Source organism: Macrotis lagotis, chromosome 2 (assembly GCF_037893015.1).
Source record: "Macrotis lagotis isolate mMagLag1 chromosome 2, bilby.v1.9.chrom.fasta, whole genome shotgun sequence".
NCBI classification, from domain to species: domain Eukaryota; kingdom Metazoa; phylum Chordata; class Mammalia; order Peramelemorphia; family Peramelidae; genus Macrotis; species Macrotis lagotis.
In genome coordinates, this window is record NC_133659.1 from 75277571 (window position 1) to 75291862 (window position 14292).

A 14292-nucleotide genomic window follows, 5' to 3' on the forward strand; every position below is an offset into this window, starting at 1 on the left:
TAATTATCTAGCTGTGTGGCCTTGGCCAAGCCACTTAAGCCCGTTTGCCTTGCAAAAAATGTAAAAAAAAAAACAACCCAAAACTAGTTCTTGGTAGTCAGGGGCTTTCTGGCTTGTTTGCTTATATTTGTATCCAAATAGTAAGTGATTAATCATGTAATCATCTAACTATCCATCTTATCTTCCTTCCTTTCTTGCCCCTTCTTTTAACCTCCCTCCTTTATTTTGTTTTGATTTCCTTCTTTGTTTTTTCCTTCCCTTTTCTCTCCTTCTTTCTCCCCCTCCCTTCCTTCTTTCCTCCCCTCCTTCCTTCCTTTTTCCACTCTTTCCTCCCTCCTTCCTCTTTCTTACCTCCCTCTTTTCCTTTCCTTTTCCTTCCTCCCTCACTTCATATTTTCCTTCTTTTATCCCTTCCTTTTCTTCCCTTTTTCTTTATTTTTCTTCCTTCCTTTCTTTCCTTCTTTCTTCCCTCCCTCTTTTCCTTTCCTTCCTCCCTCACTTCATATTTTCCTTCTTTTATCCCTTCCTTCTTTCTTCCTCCCTCCCTTCCTTCCTCCCCTCCTTCCTTTCTTCCTTCCTCTTTCCTTTCCTTCCTCCCTCACTTCATATTTTCCTTCTTTTATCCCTTCCTTCTTTCTTTCCTCCCCTCCTTCCTTCCTTTTTCCATTCTTTTCTCCCTCCTTCCTTTCTTCCTTCCTCTTTCTTCCCTCCCTCTTTCCTTTCCTTCCTCCCTCACTTCATATTTTCCTTCTTTTCTTTCTTCCGTCCCTTTTCTTCTCTCCCCCCCTCCCTCCCTCCCGCCGCCCGAGGAGGCAGGCGCCCCGGCCCCCCCACGTGGGGAGCGAGGTGACGGCCCCTCCCCTCCGGAGTTCAAGTGTGGCCTCAGGCGCTTCCTGCGCGGCCCCGCAGGCGGCTCCGCCCAGCCTGCCTCAGTTCGCTCAGGGGGAGCGGCGCTGGGGCAGGCCTGGCACGGCGCTCGGCCCGGGCGCTGCGGGCGGCACACACGCGCCCGCCGGGCCGGCCTTCACGCGGGCGCCTCCTCCGGACAGCGGCCGCGGCCGCCTCGGGCAGTCCCGCGCGAGCGCTCACGCCGCTGGGCCCCGCCCCGGCCGGTCCGGAGGCCAATGAGAGGCGGGGGCAGAGGTCGGGGGCGGCGCTTCCTCGAGCCCCGCCCCCGCCATGCCCCGCGCTGTCAGCCCGCCCCGGCCCCGCCCCCTTTCGTCGCGTTGCGGAGGAGGCGGTTACCATGGCGATGACGTCCGCCGGGCGGCACGGGGCGGGGCCGGGGGAGAGGAGGAGGAAGATGGCGGGAGGGCGGCTCTGAGGACAGCTCGGCGGCGGCGGCGGAGGTAGCGGCGGCGGCGGCCGCAGGCGGAGAAGGCGGAGGAGGAGGAGGAGGAGCGGGAGGAGCGGGAGCCGAGCAGCCCGGCACCGTCCCGCGCCGCCCCGCGCCGCCCCGCGCCGCGCCGGGGCCCATGTGGGGAGGAGCCGGAGCCGCCGTTGCCAGCGCCTGTGTCAGCCGGAGCCGAGCGGGAGCCAGCGGGGAGAGGCCGGAGGATGAAGTTCGCCGAGCACCTCTCCGCGCACATCACCCCCGAGTGGAGGAAGCAGTACATCCAGTATGAGGTAGCGCCCCGCGCCGCTCCCTGCGCGCGTCCCGAGCGGGGCCGGGCCCGAGCCGGCCCCGGGGGCCCGAGCCCCGGCCCGGCCCGGCCGCCACTGCGGCATCCCCCGCCCCCGCGCCGCTGCCCTCTGCCCCCGCCGCCTCCCCTCCCCCCCGGGTAGCGGACCCGCGGGGCCGGGCCCCCTGCCCAGGGGCCGCGCCGGGCTGCAGCCCCCCTCCGCTCGCCGCTTTCCGACGGCTCGCGTTGAGGTCTGCCCGGTCCTGGCCCCCTCCGCCCCCCGGTGTCTGCATTGCCCAGCCCCTCAGCACTCCGTAGGACCCGTAAACAGTCAGATACGCTGATGATTATTTATTAGGGTGATGATTAGGATTCAAGATTTCTCCGATCTCCTCTGCTCAGCCCTGGTTTGGGGGAGAGCGATAGCCCCACGGAGTGTGGAGTAGAACGATAAAGGTCCTTAGATTAGCAGGAGGGAAACAGATAATGCAAAGCGCCCTAGACTTGGCAGGATACTTGAAGGAGGAAGCAGCGAGTGCAAGATGGGCTGGCCCTGCAGGCAGCCTGGACCAGAGGGGAAAACATGACAGAGCAGCAGTATCCCCAGCCTCCGGGAAGATGGAACAAAGAGTGTCAAATCAATACGAACCCAAACCCGGGATGCAGATCCGACGGGGAAATGATTCCATCCTGCCCCTTGACTTGAATTTAAGCTTGATGGAAAAATGGTATCGAATGATTGAGGTTTCTCCTTTCACATTATTGGACAAGTTAGACATAGGCACGTAGAGCAGTTAAAGGTTAATTTAGAATGTCTGGAACAAATTCAGTTTCCATGTAAAATATTGGATTATTGGCTGAAAGAAAAGGGCAAGAGAATCATTTTTTTTATCTGTTATCAATTTAGTTGTTCTTAGTGTTTTGTGGCACCGATGCGACTGAGAATTTTAAGACAGAGACTACCGTTTTAGCCTGTAGAATCTTTGCGATTTATTGTTTTTAATAACATTCTGTCAATTTAAAAACCCTGGCTATAGTCCAGACTGGGGTTTTTATTGAAAGCGGGGTGTATTTCTTTTATCTTTCTGGTAGTAATTTTCAGTACTACTGCCAGTTCTTTGTGGAGGCAGTTAAGGGAGCATGTTGAGGCAAATACTCACGTTAGTATGTGTGTATGTGTGTGTGTGTGTATGTATACACACACAGGTGCACATTCATACACAGACACAAAGCAACCAGCATATGCATGCACATATGTGCACACACATGTATCTGTGTTTAGCATGATCTTTATAATGAATGAGTGAGTCACATGGCATTATTTAACATGGCTTGGGGATGTTTTAGGGAAGAGGAGATACCGATACTTTGTCAATATAAATGATTGTCATCACTGTCTGCTTTGTGGATTAACCACTGTAATTCTAGATCTCCTTACCTCACTTTGCAGTATGGTACTAGACTAAATTGCTGGATATTAGGGACAGTCTGGGAGAGAAGTTGGACCTAAAACCATCCCTTGATTCTACCATTTTTCATGCATCATTTTATAATCTTTTTCATAGTTAGACTCCCAGAAAAAAACTACTTATTCAGATTGATCCTGATTGTCTTACCTCCCCCTTTTTGACCTCTTACATCCTGACTTCTGACCCCATCATTCACTTGAAAAGGCCCTCCCTCTCTCTACAAGGTTAACTGTGTATTAGAAAACACCCAAATCTTGTGACCCTCTCAGAGTCAATATCCTTTGTCACTCTGCAGCATTTGACACTGCTGACCATCCTGGTCACCATTTTCTTGGGTATCTTTTCTTCTTTCTTCTCATTATCCTTTCATCTGTCTGGCCTCTTGCCTCACATGCCTTTGTTAGAGCATACATCCCCCCCCCCCCCCAATCCCAGGGCTCTGCCCTGGTTCTTGTCTTTCTCCTCAAATTAAAGCTTACTACCAGCTGCCTAATAGAAATCTCCAATAGAGCGTCCCAAAGGCACCTGAACTCAGCCTTTCCACCCTTCCTTCCTCTCTGCTTCCCTTTGCTCTATGATAAAGACACTGACAGTTTTCTGGTTCACTTAGGTTTTCAAACTTAGAGTTATCCCTTCCCCTCACCCCATTCCTCCTCAATGAGTCTTGCACCTTTCCTCTTCATTCCTGGGATTATTACCATCCCATTTCATGCCCTTGTTTGTCCCTGTTCCCCTGGATGGTTTCTGTAATCTTTGATTGTGCTTTCCTGCCTTTGGTCTAGTTTTTCCCCATTCATCCTCTGCATTTATCACAGAGATATTCCTAAAGCAGTGCTCTAATGATGTTATTCTCTGGTTCAGGATGCTACAGTGGCTTCTTTTTGCCTCTCAATGAAATAAAAACTCTTTTTGGCTCTTTATTCCTTCAGCATCTATTTAGAATCTCCCTTTCTGGGATTATTGCTTATTACTCTCCTTAATGCACTTTATAGTCTTAGCCAGACTGGCCTACTTGTTCTGTCTTTGTTTTCTTTTTCTTTGCACGGGTACTTTTCCCTAGAATAGGTCCCTCCTTAACTCTAACTTGAGGAATTCCTAGCTTCCTTCAGGAGGCCTCTGCTGATTATTTTGGTTGCTATTCATCCTTCCTCCCCCCCCAACCCATATAACTTTGTATCTTTTCTGTGTGATACATCATTGTAGTAGATAGGTCATTGGATTTGCAGTCTGGAAGAACTGAGTTCAAACACACCAGACATTTATTAGCTGTATGACCCTAAGCAAGGCATTTAATTCCTCTCTTTCTCAGTTTTTGTCTGATATTACTACCAAAATGACTAAACAGTTTAAGGAACCTTAATTTTATTTCAAATAAATTCTAGAGTTTTTACTTTAAAGTAATGAAAAAGACAGAATTATTTTTCATTAAATTTTGTTATATGCTTTTTCATAAAAAATTAATTATTAGTTTAGTTTGGTTGTTAATAATAATAAAATAAACAGCATACACTTATTAAGCATTTACCATGTGCCAAAACCCATGCTAAGCATTAAGGATACAAAGGAAGGTATCTCTATATATAGATAGTCTCTCTCCTCACAATGTTCACATTCCAATGACAAAATACAAACCAGTGTGAACCTACAAGAGAGATACAGGATAGTTTGGAAGGAATCCCAGAAGGAAGGTATAAGGGGAAAGCTTGGTGAGGAAGTCATCCAGAAAGCCATGAGGAGGAGAACATTGTAGACGTGGGCACTGCTAGTGGAAATGCATGGAATTAAGAGGAACAGCTAGTGCCATTGGATTGTACAACATGTATAAGGAAGCTGTAAATAAAAGGAAAGAGAATTTTACATTTGATCCTGTGGAGATGAAGCAGGGAATAAGTTTTTATGAAACAACTTCTATGTGACAAGGACCTTAAAGATGTCTCATTTGATCCTCACACTCCTGTGAGGTGGGTGCTTTTGTCTCCATTTTACAGTTGAGGAAACTGAGGCAGATAACATTTCAATGACTTGGGCCATAGTTGCCCAGCTAGAATGTGTCTGAGGCTGTGTTTGAACTTATATTCCTGAATTCAATCCTACTTCTCTATCCACCATACCACCTAACTTAATTATAAGGCATCACTGGAAATTATTGAGTTGGAGTGAAGTTGGTGTTTGAAATGGTCAGACCTGTGCTTTAGGAAGATCACTCTGTCAGCTGAATGGAGGAAAGACTAGGGTGGGGAGAGACTTTAGTCAAAGACGCTAACCAAAATTGAGGGAGGGAGGGAGTTCTACTTTGAACATATTGAGTTTTTAAAATAGCTTTTAATAGATAACTAGTTCTAGATATCCAGTAGGCAGTTGGGAATGTAAGACTTGGGGTAGCTGTTCAAAAGACTAGGGTAGATGTTAGGTACGGATTCAAATGTTCTAAATAGAAGCTCCATTAATTTAATGATGATAATTTAAATTGTAAGAGCTCATGGGTTCACCAAGCAAGATGGTATAACCTAGGGGGTAGAGAAAAGGACCTAGAGCAGAGCTTGGGGGACACCCAGTGACCTAGATGAAGATCTTACACAGGAGCCAGAGAAGAAGTGGTCAAATAGGTAGGAGGAGAATCAGGAGAGCACAGTGTCCTAGAGAGGAGAGAGGCCTAGAAAAAAGAGACTGTCGAGTGGAAAAGGATGATCAAACAGCATCAAATGTCATGAGGTTAAGAAGGATGAGAATCAAGAACAGGTCATTAAATTTAGCAATTGGTAACTTCAGAGAAAGGAGTTTCAGTTAAATGGTGAGATTGGAACCATTCTGCAGACTTCAAAAGAGAGTGATCAGAGAGGAATTGCTTGCATTGATGGTAGACGGTCACTTTCAAAGAGTTTAGTAATAAGAAGGGAGAGGGGATATAGTTTGACAACTAGTCAGGATAGAGAGTCAGGTTTGTTTGTTTTTTTTGTTGTTGCTGTTTTGTTTGTTTTTAATGTGAGAGATTAAGGGATTTTTGTAGGCAACTGAAAAGCAGGAAGTAGATAGGACAGACTGAAGATTAGTAAGAGAGTGGCACGAGATGATAAAAGGGGCAATCAGCTGGCAGAATTAGGATGAAATGCAATCCCTTCTGAATTTATAGGAGTTGGCCTTGGCAAAGAGAACTGTCACCTCTTTATGTAAGACATGAGATGAAGGAGATAGTGAAGGAAGACTTCTGAATGTGAGATGAGTAGGAGGGGGAAAAGAGGGCCTTTTAAAAATGAGGAGGCTAAGACTCAGTTAAAAGGATGAAAGAAGAACCATGGAATGTTTGAGGAAGGATAAAAAAGTTTAGAAAACCCATTGTGGTAAGTGGGATAATGAATGATTAGGGAAGAATAGAAGAGTTAACTTGTAGCAATGAGAGCCTAGTTGAGATTTTGAAACGTATATTTTGTTTGCACTGAGTCAGCATGGTTTTATAATGTTTTTCCAGTTTTGTTAGGAGTGATGAAGAGCAAAGATAGCAAATAGTGGGAATAATCTGAATTTGGGGCTTGGCAAGACATGATTGGTGATAGGATAAGGGACCAAGGAATGAGTATAGATGATAGTCGTTTACTCAGGGTTCAAGATAGGGAAAGGAGAGTGTAACTTCAGTAGGGGTGATGGTTTGGGAAAGAACTGAGGGGATGGAAGGATTGGAGGTTGGAAGGATGAAGAAAAGACTTAGGTATCATAGGGCAAAGAGGAAAGGCAGAATGATAAAAGATGGTGATCAGATAAAAGCATATGTGTACCAGAGGTAGAGTGGAGGGAGTAGATCATGGGAAATCACTAAATTGAGAAACTGGGAAGATAGGATATTATAAGGGAGGGTAGTATGTGTGTTGAGTTCTCTTATTACAAAAGTGGGAATTGGGAAGGAGTTTTACTAAATGAAAAAAAGAGTATCCTGGGAGTCAATAGATAGCACCTATCTCCCAAGGTTGTCATGAACATAAAATGAGTTAAATCTTACAAATTTCAGAACACTATATAAATGATAACTGGTGTTGTTTTTGTTATTATCCTGTGCTACTAGTGTTAGAAAAAGGTGTCCAGGGCTACCCTGTCATCAGGAGGGAACTAAGCTTCAGCAATGGAAGGAGTGAAAATGGAAATGGCTTAAAATGCTTTGTTACCTATGAAGTAGTCAAAGAGCAATATGCAATGGGGTTGTAGATATGGAGTGGGACATGAGAAGTTTTAAAAGGCAAACATTCTAGAGAAAGTATAAGAAAATTTGAGCTGTTCGTGAAGAGAAGATTTCATATAGCATAATATGAAAAGGAATACTAATGACAAGAAGAAATCAGCAATGCCTGTTACTCTGTATCTTAAAAAGGAAAGCAATGTGGTATAATAGAGCATAGGCTCAGAGGTAAGTTGACTTGAGTTCTAGCCCTTGCTCTTTCACTCCTAAGTTCTTTGAACCTGTTTCTTAATATATAAAGAGGTTTACCTGAATAATTTCGAAAATTCATTTCAGTTAAACTTAAACTTTTAAGCACCTACTATGTGAAGGGCCTGTACTTGAAGTTCAGGGTATAAGGACAAAAAAACAAAACAAAACCAGCAGCCCCTGATCTTAAGAAACTTAACTGTGTTCTAAGTGGGGCAAAAGGTAGGTCAGAGAGATATAACATATGCTCAAGTAAGTACAGGAAAAATGAGAATTGGTGAGAGTGCGGAGGGTGTAGGGAAAGGCAAAGCAGCCCTCTTGGGGGAAGAAAGCCTTGAAGGGTGCTGGATATGTGGGATGAGTAGAACTGAGAAATCATGGTACTGGTGGGGGGGGGAGAAGGCGGGGCTTTATTACAATGCTCCTTCTCTCTCCCTCTTCTCAGGTTCCTTCTAGTCTCTGCTAAAACCCTGCCTTCTACTGGAAATCTTCCTGGCTCCCTCTAAGGCCAGTGCCTTCCCTGGGCCATGACTTTAAATTTATTCTGAATGTCTCTTGTTTGCATGGCCTCATCCATTGGAGGCAAGCTCTTTGAGGTAGTGCACTCATCCAGATATCTCATTGGAGGTGCTCAACAAATGTTTGCTGACTTGATTGAATTTATTTTTATTTTTAGGGGGTTTTTATGTATAGAACCCTCTGGAGAGCTATTGCACAGTATTAGGCTTGAATTTCCCAAGGTCTTTTCTATTATTTAGAGCTGTGAAGTTGTCTTGCCAGAACTTGTTAGAAATCTCTAGTTTGGTCAACCGATGGGTGGTACAAATCATAGTTTTTCCTTCAAGTGTTTATCCCACAAATAAAATTATTTCTATTTTTTAAAGAACAACACTCAAGTCAATTATCCACAACAGTATCTAGCTGGGAAAACATTTGTAGCATGAAAGAATTTAAGATTGAATTTTTTCATTTTATTACAGAGGACTGGGCAAGAGTTCTGCTGGGCCGACTCTGGAGAGTCTGGTCCATCATTGAGAGACTGAGCTAGCTTGGCCCAGAGAATTTCCAGGGCGCTGAGACCTTCCTGGGTAGAACAGGAAGGAAACAAGACATTCTTAAGCCCCTACTGGGTGCCAGGCACTGTGCCAGCTTCGTCACAATGATCTCAAGTGATCCTTACAACAACCTGGGAGGTAGATGCTATTTTACAGAGCAGACATAAGCTTATGGGAATTGTTTAAGGTCATAAAAGGTCATAGAGCTAGTGAATATCTGAGGCTAGATTTGAACTTGGGGCTTTTTGATTTCAGGGTCAGTATAGGATCTAGCTGCCTCAACTTAGATTTTTCCCTCAAGCAAATTAACTTACTGGGGACCCTTCAGAATAGACCTGTCTAGGTTCAGGGTGGATCCTTGGATCAGTTGTGAATCTGAGTGAACAATCTGGGCTTGCTCAACTGAAGATGAGGTACAGGAAGAGGTTAGTGGGAAGTGGTGGTGACTAAGAAAAGTATTTGACTTCTAGTATATTAGTGTATTATTATTACTATTATATAATTAATATATTATTCTAGTATATTAATTTAACTTGGAGGGAATCTTTCTTTTGATTAAACACAAATTTAGAATAGCCTTGTGGTTTTGATTGGACTTTCAGGGCTGGGAAGATGAAGAGAAATTTGTTAGTTTTTTTTATCTTGATGGGAAATTCAGCCCTTAGTAATTTTTATTTTTAAAAATACTTGATGAATAAATGAATATTTAGATAATACTTTGAGCAATATGCCAAAATTCATTGGGCTTCTAACTTAAACACTCTCTTTATTAATGCCTTTTTCTTTTCTCACCTTAAGCATAAGGTGTGGGAACGAAAGATTTCAACCAATTATGAACTCTGGGACTGAATAATGTTTCTTAATTGAAGTCATTTTATAGAAGACAGAATGTTTTTACTCAATTTTTAAAATGACTATGTTTTATACAGCTTTTTTTATTTTCTAAGAAAAATATTGGCAAACTTTTTTAGGTATCTATTCCTGATCAATGATTTACTCAGATATTGGTTGGTTTAGAGGAAAGGTTTGTTGGAATAATGAGTTTTAGTTAAAATTTTCACATTCTTTTGAACACAAAATCCAATATACAGACCAAGAAAAGACAGCCAAGTCTATTATCCACCTATGGATTATTGTGTAGATTACCTGTAAGCTTCTTGAGGGCAGACACTGCCTTTTTTTCCCCCCCTCTTTTTGTTTCTCCAGGGTTTAGCACAATGCCTAGCTTGTAAGTAGGAGAGTTTAATAAAAGTTTACTGATTGTTTGAGGTGTGAGGAGATTGAAGCATGGAGAATGAAGATGCTAGCTCCTTAAGGTGATGGAACTTTCAACAGAGCCTGAGGAGGGAGAATCCTGTCTTATATAGGGCTTTAAGGGAGTGCTATGATATATTTTGTGTATTTTCACAAAAACTATAAAATAGTTTGTAGTCTAGTTTTTTAAAATCACCTTTGTGATTGATTTAATTAATTTATTTTAGTTGGCCTTTTTTTTTAACAGTGTGAGGAACTCCTGGATGATGAAATTCCTTTCTATGCAGATGATTGTTTTTGTCTGAAATTAATAGTCCAACAGAGTTGTCTAAAGCAATGAAACAACATTAAATGCTTTGCTCAAGATCACACAGACAGGATGAGTTAGAAATCAGACTGGTACCCAGGCTATACTGGGTTCTGAAGAAATCAGACTGGTACCCAGGCTATACTGGGTTCTGAAGCTGTCTTTCTATCCACTGCTTTTTGTATTAAATTCTGTTGATAAATGACAATTATCTATATATTTAACAGCAAATGAAATAGATTATTTATCTACAGATTTAATTCCTTTTTAAAAATGATTTGTTATAAATGTACATAGTATTGCTTTCACTTTGGTATGCTTTATTAGAATTATTAATCTGGAATGTTAGGCTTTGATATATTAGTTAAATAGTAATTACTAAAATAATATCAATGGCAGAACTATTTAGTTACAATCAGAAGTCATCCATCTGAAAGCCACACACGCATAGACATTTGGCTCCAGAACTTGTCAGATTACTGTATATTTTAAGGCCCAAGAATTTTTACTTGGATTACGTGTTTATTTAATATATATGCATAAATGACTGGTACTAGGTAGTTTTTTTAAGGTTTTTTTTTTTTTTGCAAGGCAGATGGGGTTAAGTGGCTTGCCCAAGGCCACACACTAGGTGTCTGAGGCCAGATTTGAATTCAGGTACTCCTGACTCCAGGGCCAGTGCTCTATCCACTGCACCACTTAGGCACCCCAGAGTAGTTTTGCTTGCAGTAAATTCCTTTAGTATGATTACTTTAATTTTCTAGTATTAACTGTCAGTTGTAGACTTTTAGATTTGAGAGAGGCCTTAGAAATGTCACTTTCAAAAGATTCATTTCTAAAATACATAGAGAACTGAGTCAAATTTAAAAAAAAGCCATTCCCTAATTGACAAATGGTCAAAGGGTATGCAAAGGCAATTTGTAGATGAGGAGATCAAAGCAATCCATAGTCATATGACAAATTGCTCTAAATCATTACTTATTAGAGAAATGCAAATTAAGGCTTCTCTGAGGTACCATCTCACACCTCTCAGACTGGCCAATATGACCAGGAAGGATAATGATCATTGTTGGAAGGGTTGTGGGAAATCTGGGACACTTACATTGTTGGTGGAGCTGTGAACTCATCCAACTTTTCTGGAGAGAAATTTGGAACTATGCCCAAAGGGCAACAAAAATGTGCATACCCTTTGATCCAGCAATACCACTACTGGATCTATACCCTGAGGAGATGATGAAAAAGAGTAAAAACTTCACTTGTATAAAAATATTCATAGCAGCCCTGTTTGTGGTGGCAAAGAATTGGAAATCAAGTAAATGTCCTTCAATTGGGGAATGGCTTAGCAAACTGTGGTATATGTATGTCATGGAACACTGTTGTTCTATTAGAAACCAGGAGGGATGGGAATTCAGGGGCACCTGGAGGGATTTGCACGAACTAATGCTGAGCAAGACAACAGAACCAGAAAAACACTGTACGCCCTAACAGCAACATGGGGGCGATGATCAATCTTGATGGACTTGCTCATTCCAAACAATCAGGGACAATTTGGGGCTATCTGCAATGGAGAATACCATCTGTATCCAGAGAAAGAATTGTGGAGTTTGAAAAAGACCAAGGACTATTAACTTTAATTTAGGGAAAAAAAACAACCCTGATATCTTATTGTCTGATCTTGCTATCTCTTATACTTTATGTTTCTTCCTTAAAGATATGATTTCTCTGTCATCACCTTCAATTTGGATCAGTGTATACCATGGAAACAATATAAAGACTGGCAAATTGCCTTCTTTGGGGGGTTGGGGGAGATAGTAAGATTAGGGGAAAAATTGTAAAACTCAAATAAAATCTTTGAGGATATATATGTATAATTATGCAAAACATATTTCCATGTCAGTCATGTTGTGAAAGAAAATATAGACTAAGAAAACTCCAAGAAATGTGAAGAATAAAATTTAAAAAGTATGTTTCAATCTCCATTTAAACTCTCATCAATTCTTTCTCTGAATGTAGATAATATTTTTCATCATAAATCCTTTGGAATTTTGAGAATAGCTAAGTCATTTACAATTGATAATCAGTGTTGCTGTTACTGTGTACTAGGTTCTGGTTCTGCTTATTTCTTGTTTCATTAGTTCTTTTTTTTTTTAAAGGTTTTTGCAAGGCAGATGGGGTAAAGTGGCTTGCCCAAGGCTACACAGCTAGGTAATTATTAAGTGTCTCAGACTGTATTTGAACCCTGGTCCTCCTGATTCCAGGGCTGGTGCTTTATCCACTGCGCCACCTAGCCGCCCCATTACATTAGTTCTTGCAAGACTTTCCAAGTTTTCTGAGAGCATCCTGCTCATCATTTCTTATAGTGCAATACTATTTCATCATGGTCATATGCCACAACTTGTTCAGCCATTTCCAAATGATAGATAGGCATTCCATCAATTTCCAAATTTTTGCCACCATTAAAAGAGCTGCTGGGGTGGTGGATAGAGCACCATTCTGGTATCAAGAGGACTCAAATCCGGCCTTAGACACTTAAATTCTTACTTAAGTGTGTGACCTTGAGTAAGTCACTTAGCTTCATTGCCTTACAAAAACAGCTACAAAAAAAATTGTCTTTGATCACTGAATTGCTGAGACAGAGCTAAGTCTGCCATAGTTGATCATCACACAGTATTGCTATTAATATGAACAATATTCTCCTAGTTGTTCTCACTTCATTTAACAACAGTTACTCTGAATTTTCTTGATGGGGACTAAACAATTCATATTTGTTTAGACTTCGTTACTGAAAAATAAATTAGCTCCAGTACTCCCAGCCCCCAACACTTGAAGTGTTTGGTACTTTCCTGGAGAAGTAGAATTGCTAATTCCCCTTTCCTTTTCTTCTGACAGTCCCTTGAAATGCTTGGTTTGGTTATATAAAAATAATAGTAATTTTAAACCATGAAAGACAGAGTCAAGAAATACTAGAGTCAGAAGGAGCATTATCAGACATCTAATTCAACCTATACCAGAAAAAGATTACCTCCTACAATATACTTAATAATTTCTATAAATTGCTTACAGTTTATCTGCTCTTTTGAATAGTCGTGATTGTCTAGATCATTCAGTGTGTCCTTTTAAATTTGTTTTGTATTTTCTTTTTTTATAGTATTAAACTGTTCAAATATGCTAATTTTTATAACAGTTTCAAAGTTGTTGCATTATGTTTTGTTTATAACTTAACATTAGTAAGAATATTGTAATGAGGCCTGAAAGGATGATGGAAAAATTTTTTAATTATTTTGAACTGGAGATGCTTTTAGTATTGTGAGAGTTCTATGAGTAGTAAAACATTTCCCTTAATAGTCACACCTAATGAAAAGAATCCTTTATTCATTCTATTTCTTGGGGTAGAGTTGTTCTTTGGTAGTAGAAGAGATATGAGTTTGAATTCCATATGAGATGGGGTTGAGTTTGATCATGAAGGTTTTTTGGTAGTTCTAAATTCTGACTCAGTGAGTAAGACTTCAGTGGAGTTCATCTTTGATTGTTGTATACCTGTTGAAGTTTGCATTGTTCCATCTTGCTGCATTGTGTGTGTGTGTGTGTGTGTATTAAGATCATAAAATTTGGCATGAAAAATAAAATTTGTCATGAATAGTACTTCAAAAAATGGAAGATTTGAGTTAGCAGGCATTTTTTTATTTTTAATTTTTTTGGCAAATATGTTAGTTTTTAATGTTTTCTGTTAGTTTTATGCATATTGTACATATACTGTTATGTATATATATTTATAAATATATAGATATACATATATTTATATATTACCTCCAATTGCTTATTAAAACAATTTAATGGGGAGACAACATGGAAATAATTAAATACAAAGCAAGCTTTCTAGATGGAAAGAGAGATAGGTCATTTTCTTTTGGGCTTGTGTCTTGAATATCCCCATTATCACAGTAGCTTTAATAGAGGGATTCTTTTTTTGGTTTGCCTATTCTAGCCTCCTTCCAGTCCCTGCCCACTTCTAGAGGGAAAGTTTAAGCTGGTCTTGTTTTCTTTGGGGGGTTTTGAGTGTTATTCTGAGTTCTGTGATGGTCAGGCAGGGTATTGCAAACTTTCCTAAAGTGATTTCAGGCCAAATTCTGATGGCAGCCTCTGGTCTGAGCTCTGCAAGTTCCTTACCTGA

The 14292-nt window shown here is 41.2% G+C and overlaps 1 protein-coding gene across 3 annotated transcripts in view; it reads left to right on the top strand.

Annotated features, from left to right (window-relative positions):
- Positions 1-1406: 1406 nt before the first annotated feature.
- The window catches only part of XPR1 (xenotropic and polytropic retrovirus receptor 1), a 192023-nt gene continuing 179137 nt past the window's right edge, over positions 1407-14292 (top strand). The window contains exon 1 of one of the 3 annotated variants that reach the window (XM_074222176.1): positions 1407-1626. In XM_074222176.1, the coding sequence (XP_074078277.1) occupies positions 1558-1626 (69 nt within the window). In that variant the 5' untranslated portion in view covers positions 1407-1557. Of the gene's footprint in view, positions 1627-1901; positions 2351-14292 lie in introns of those variants that run through there. The other 2 variants (XM_074222173.1, XM_074222174.1) reach the window with 2 other exon arrangements.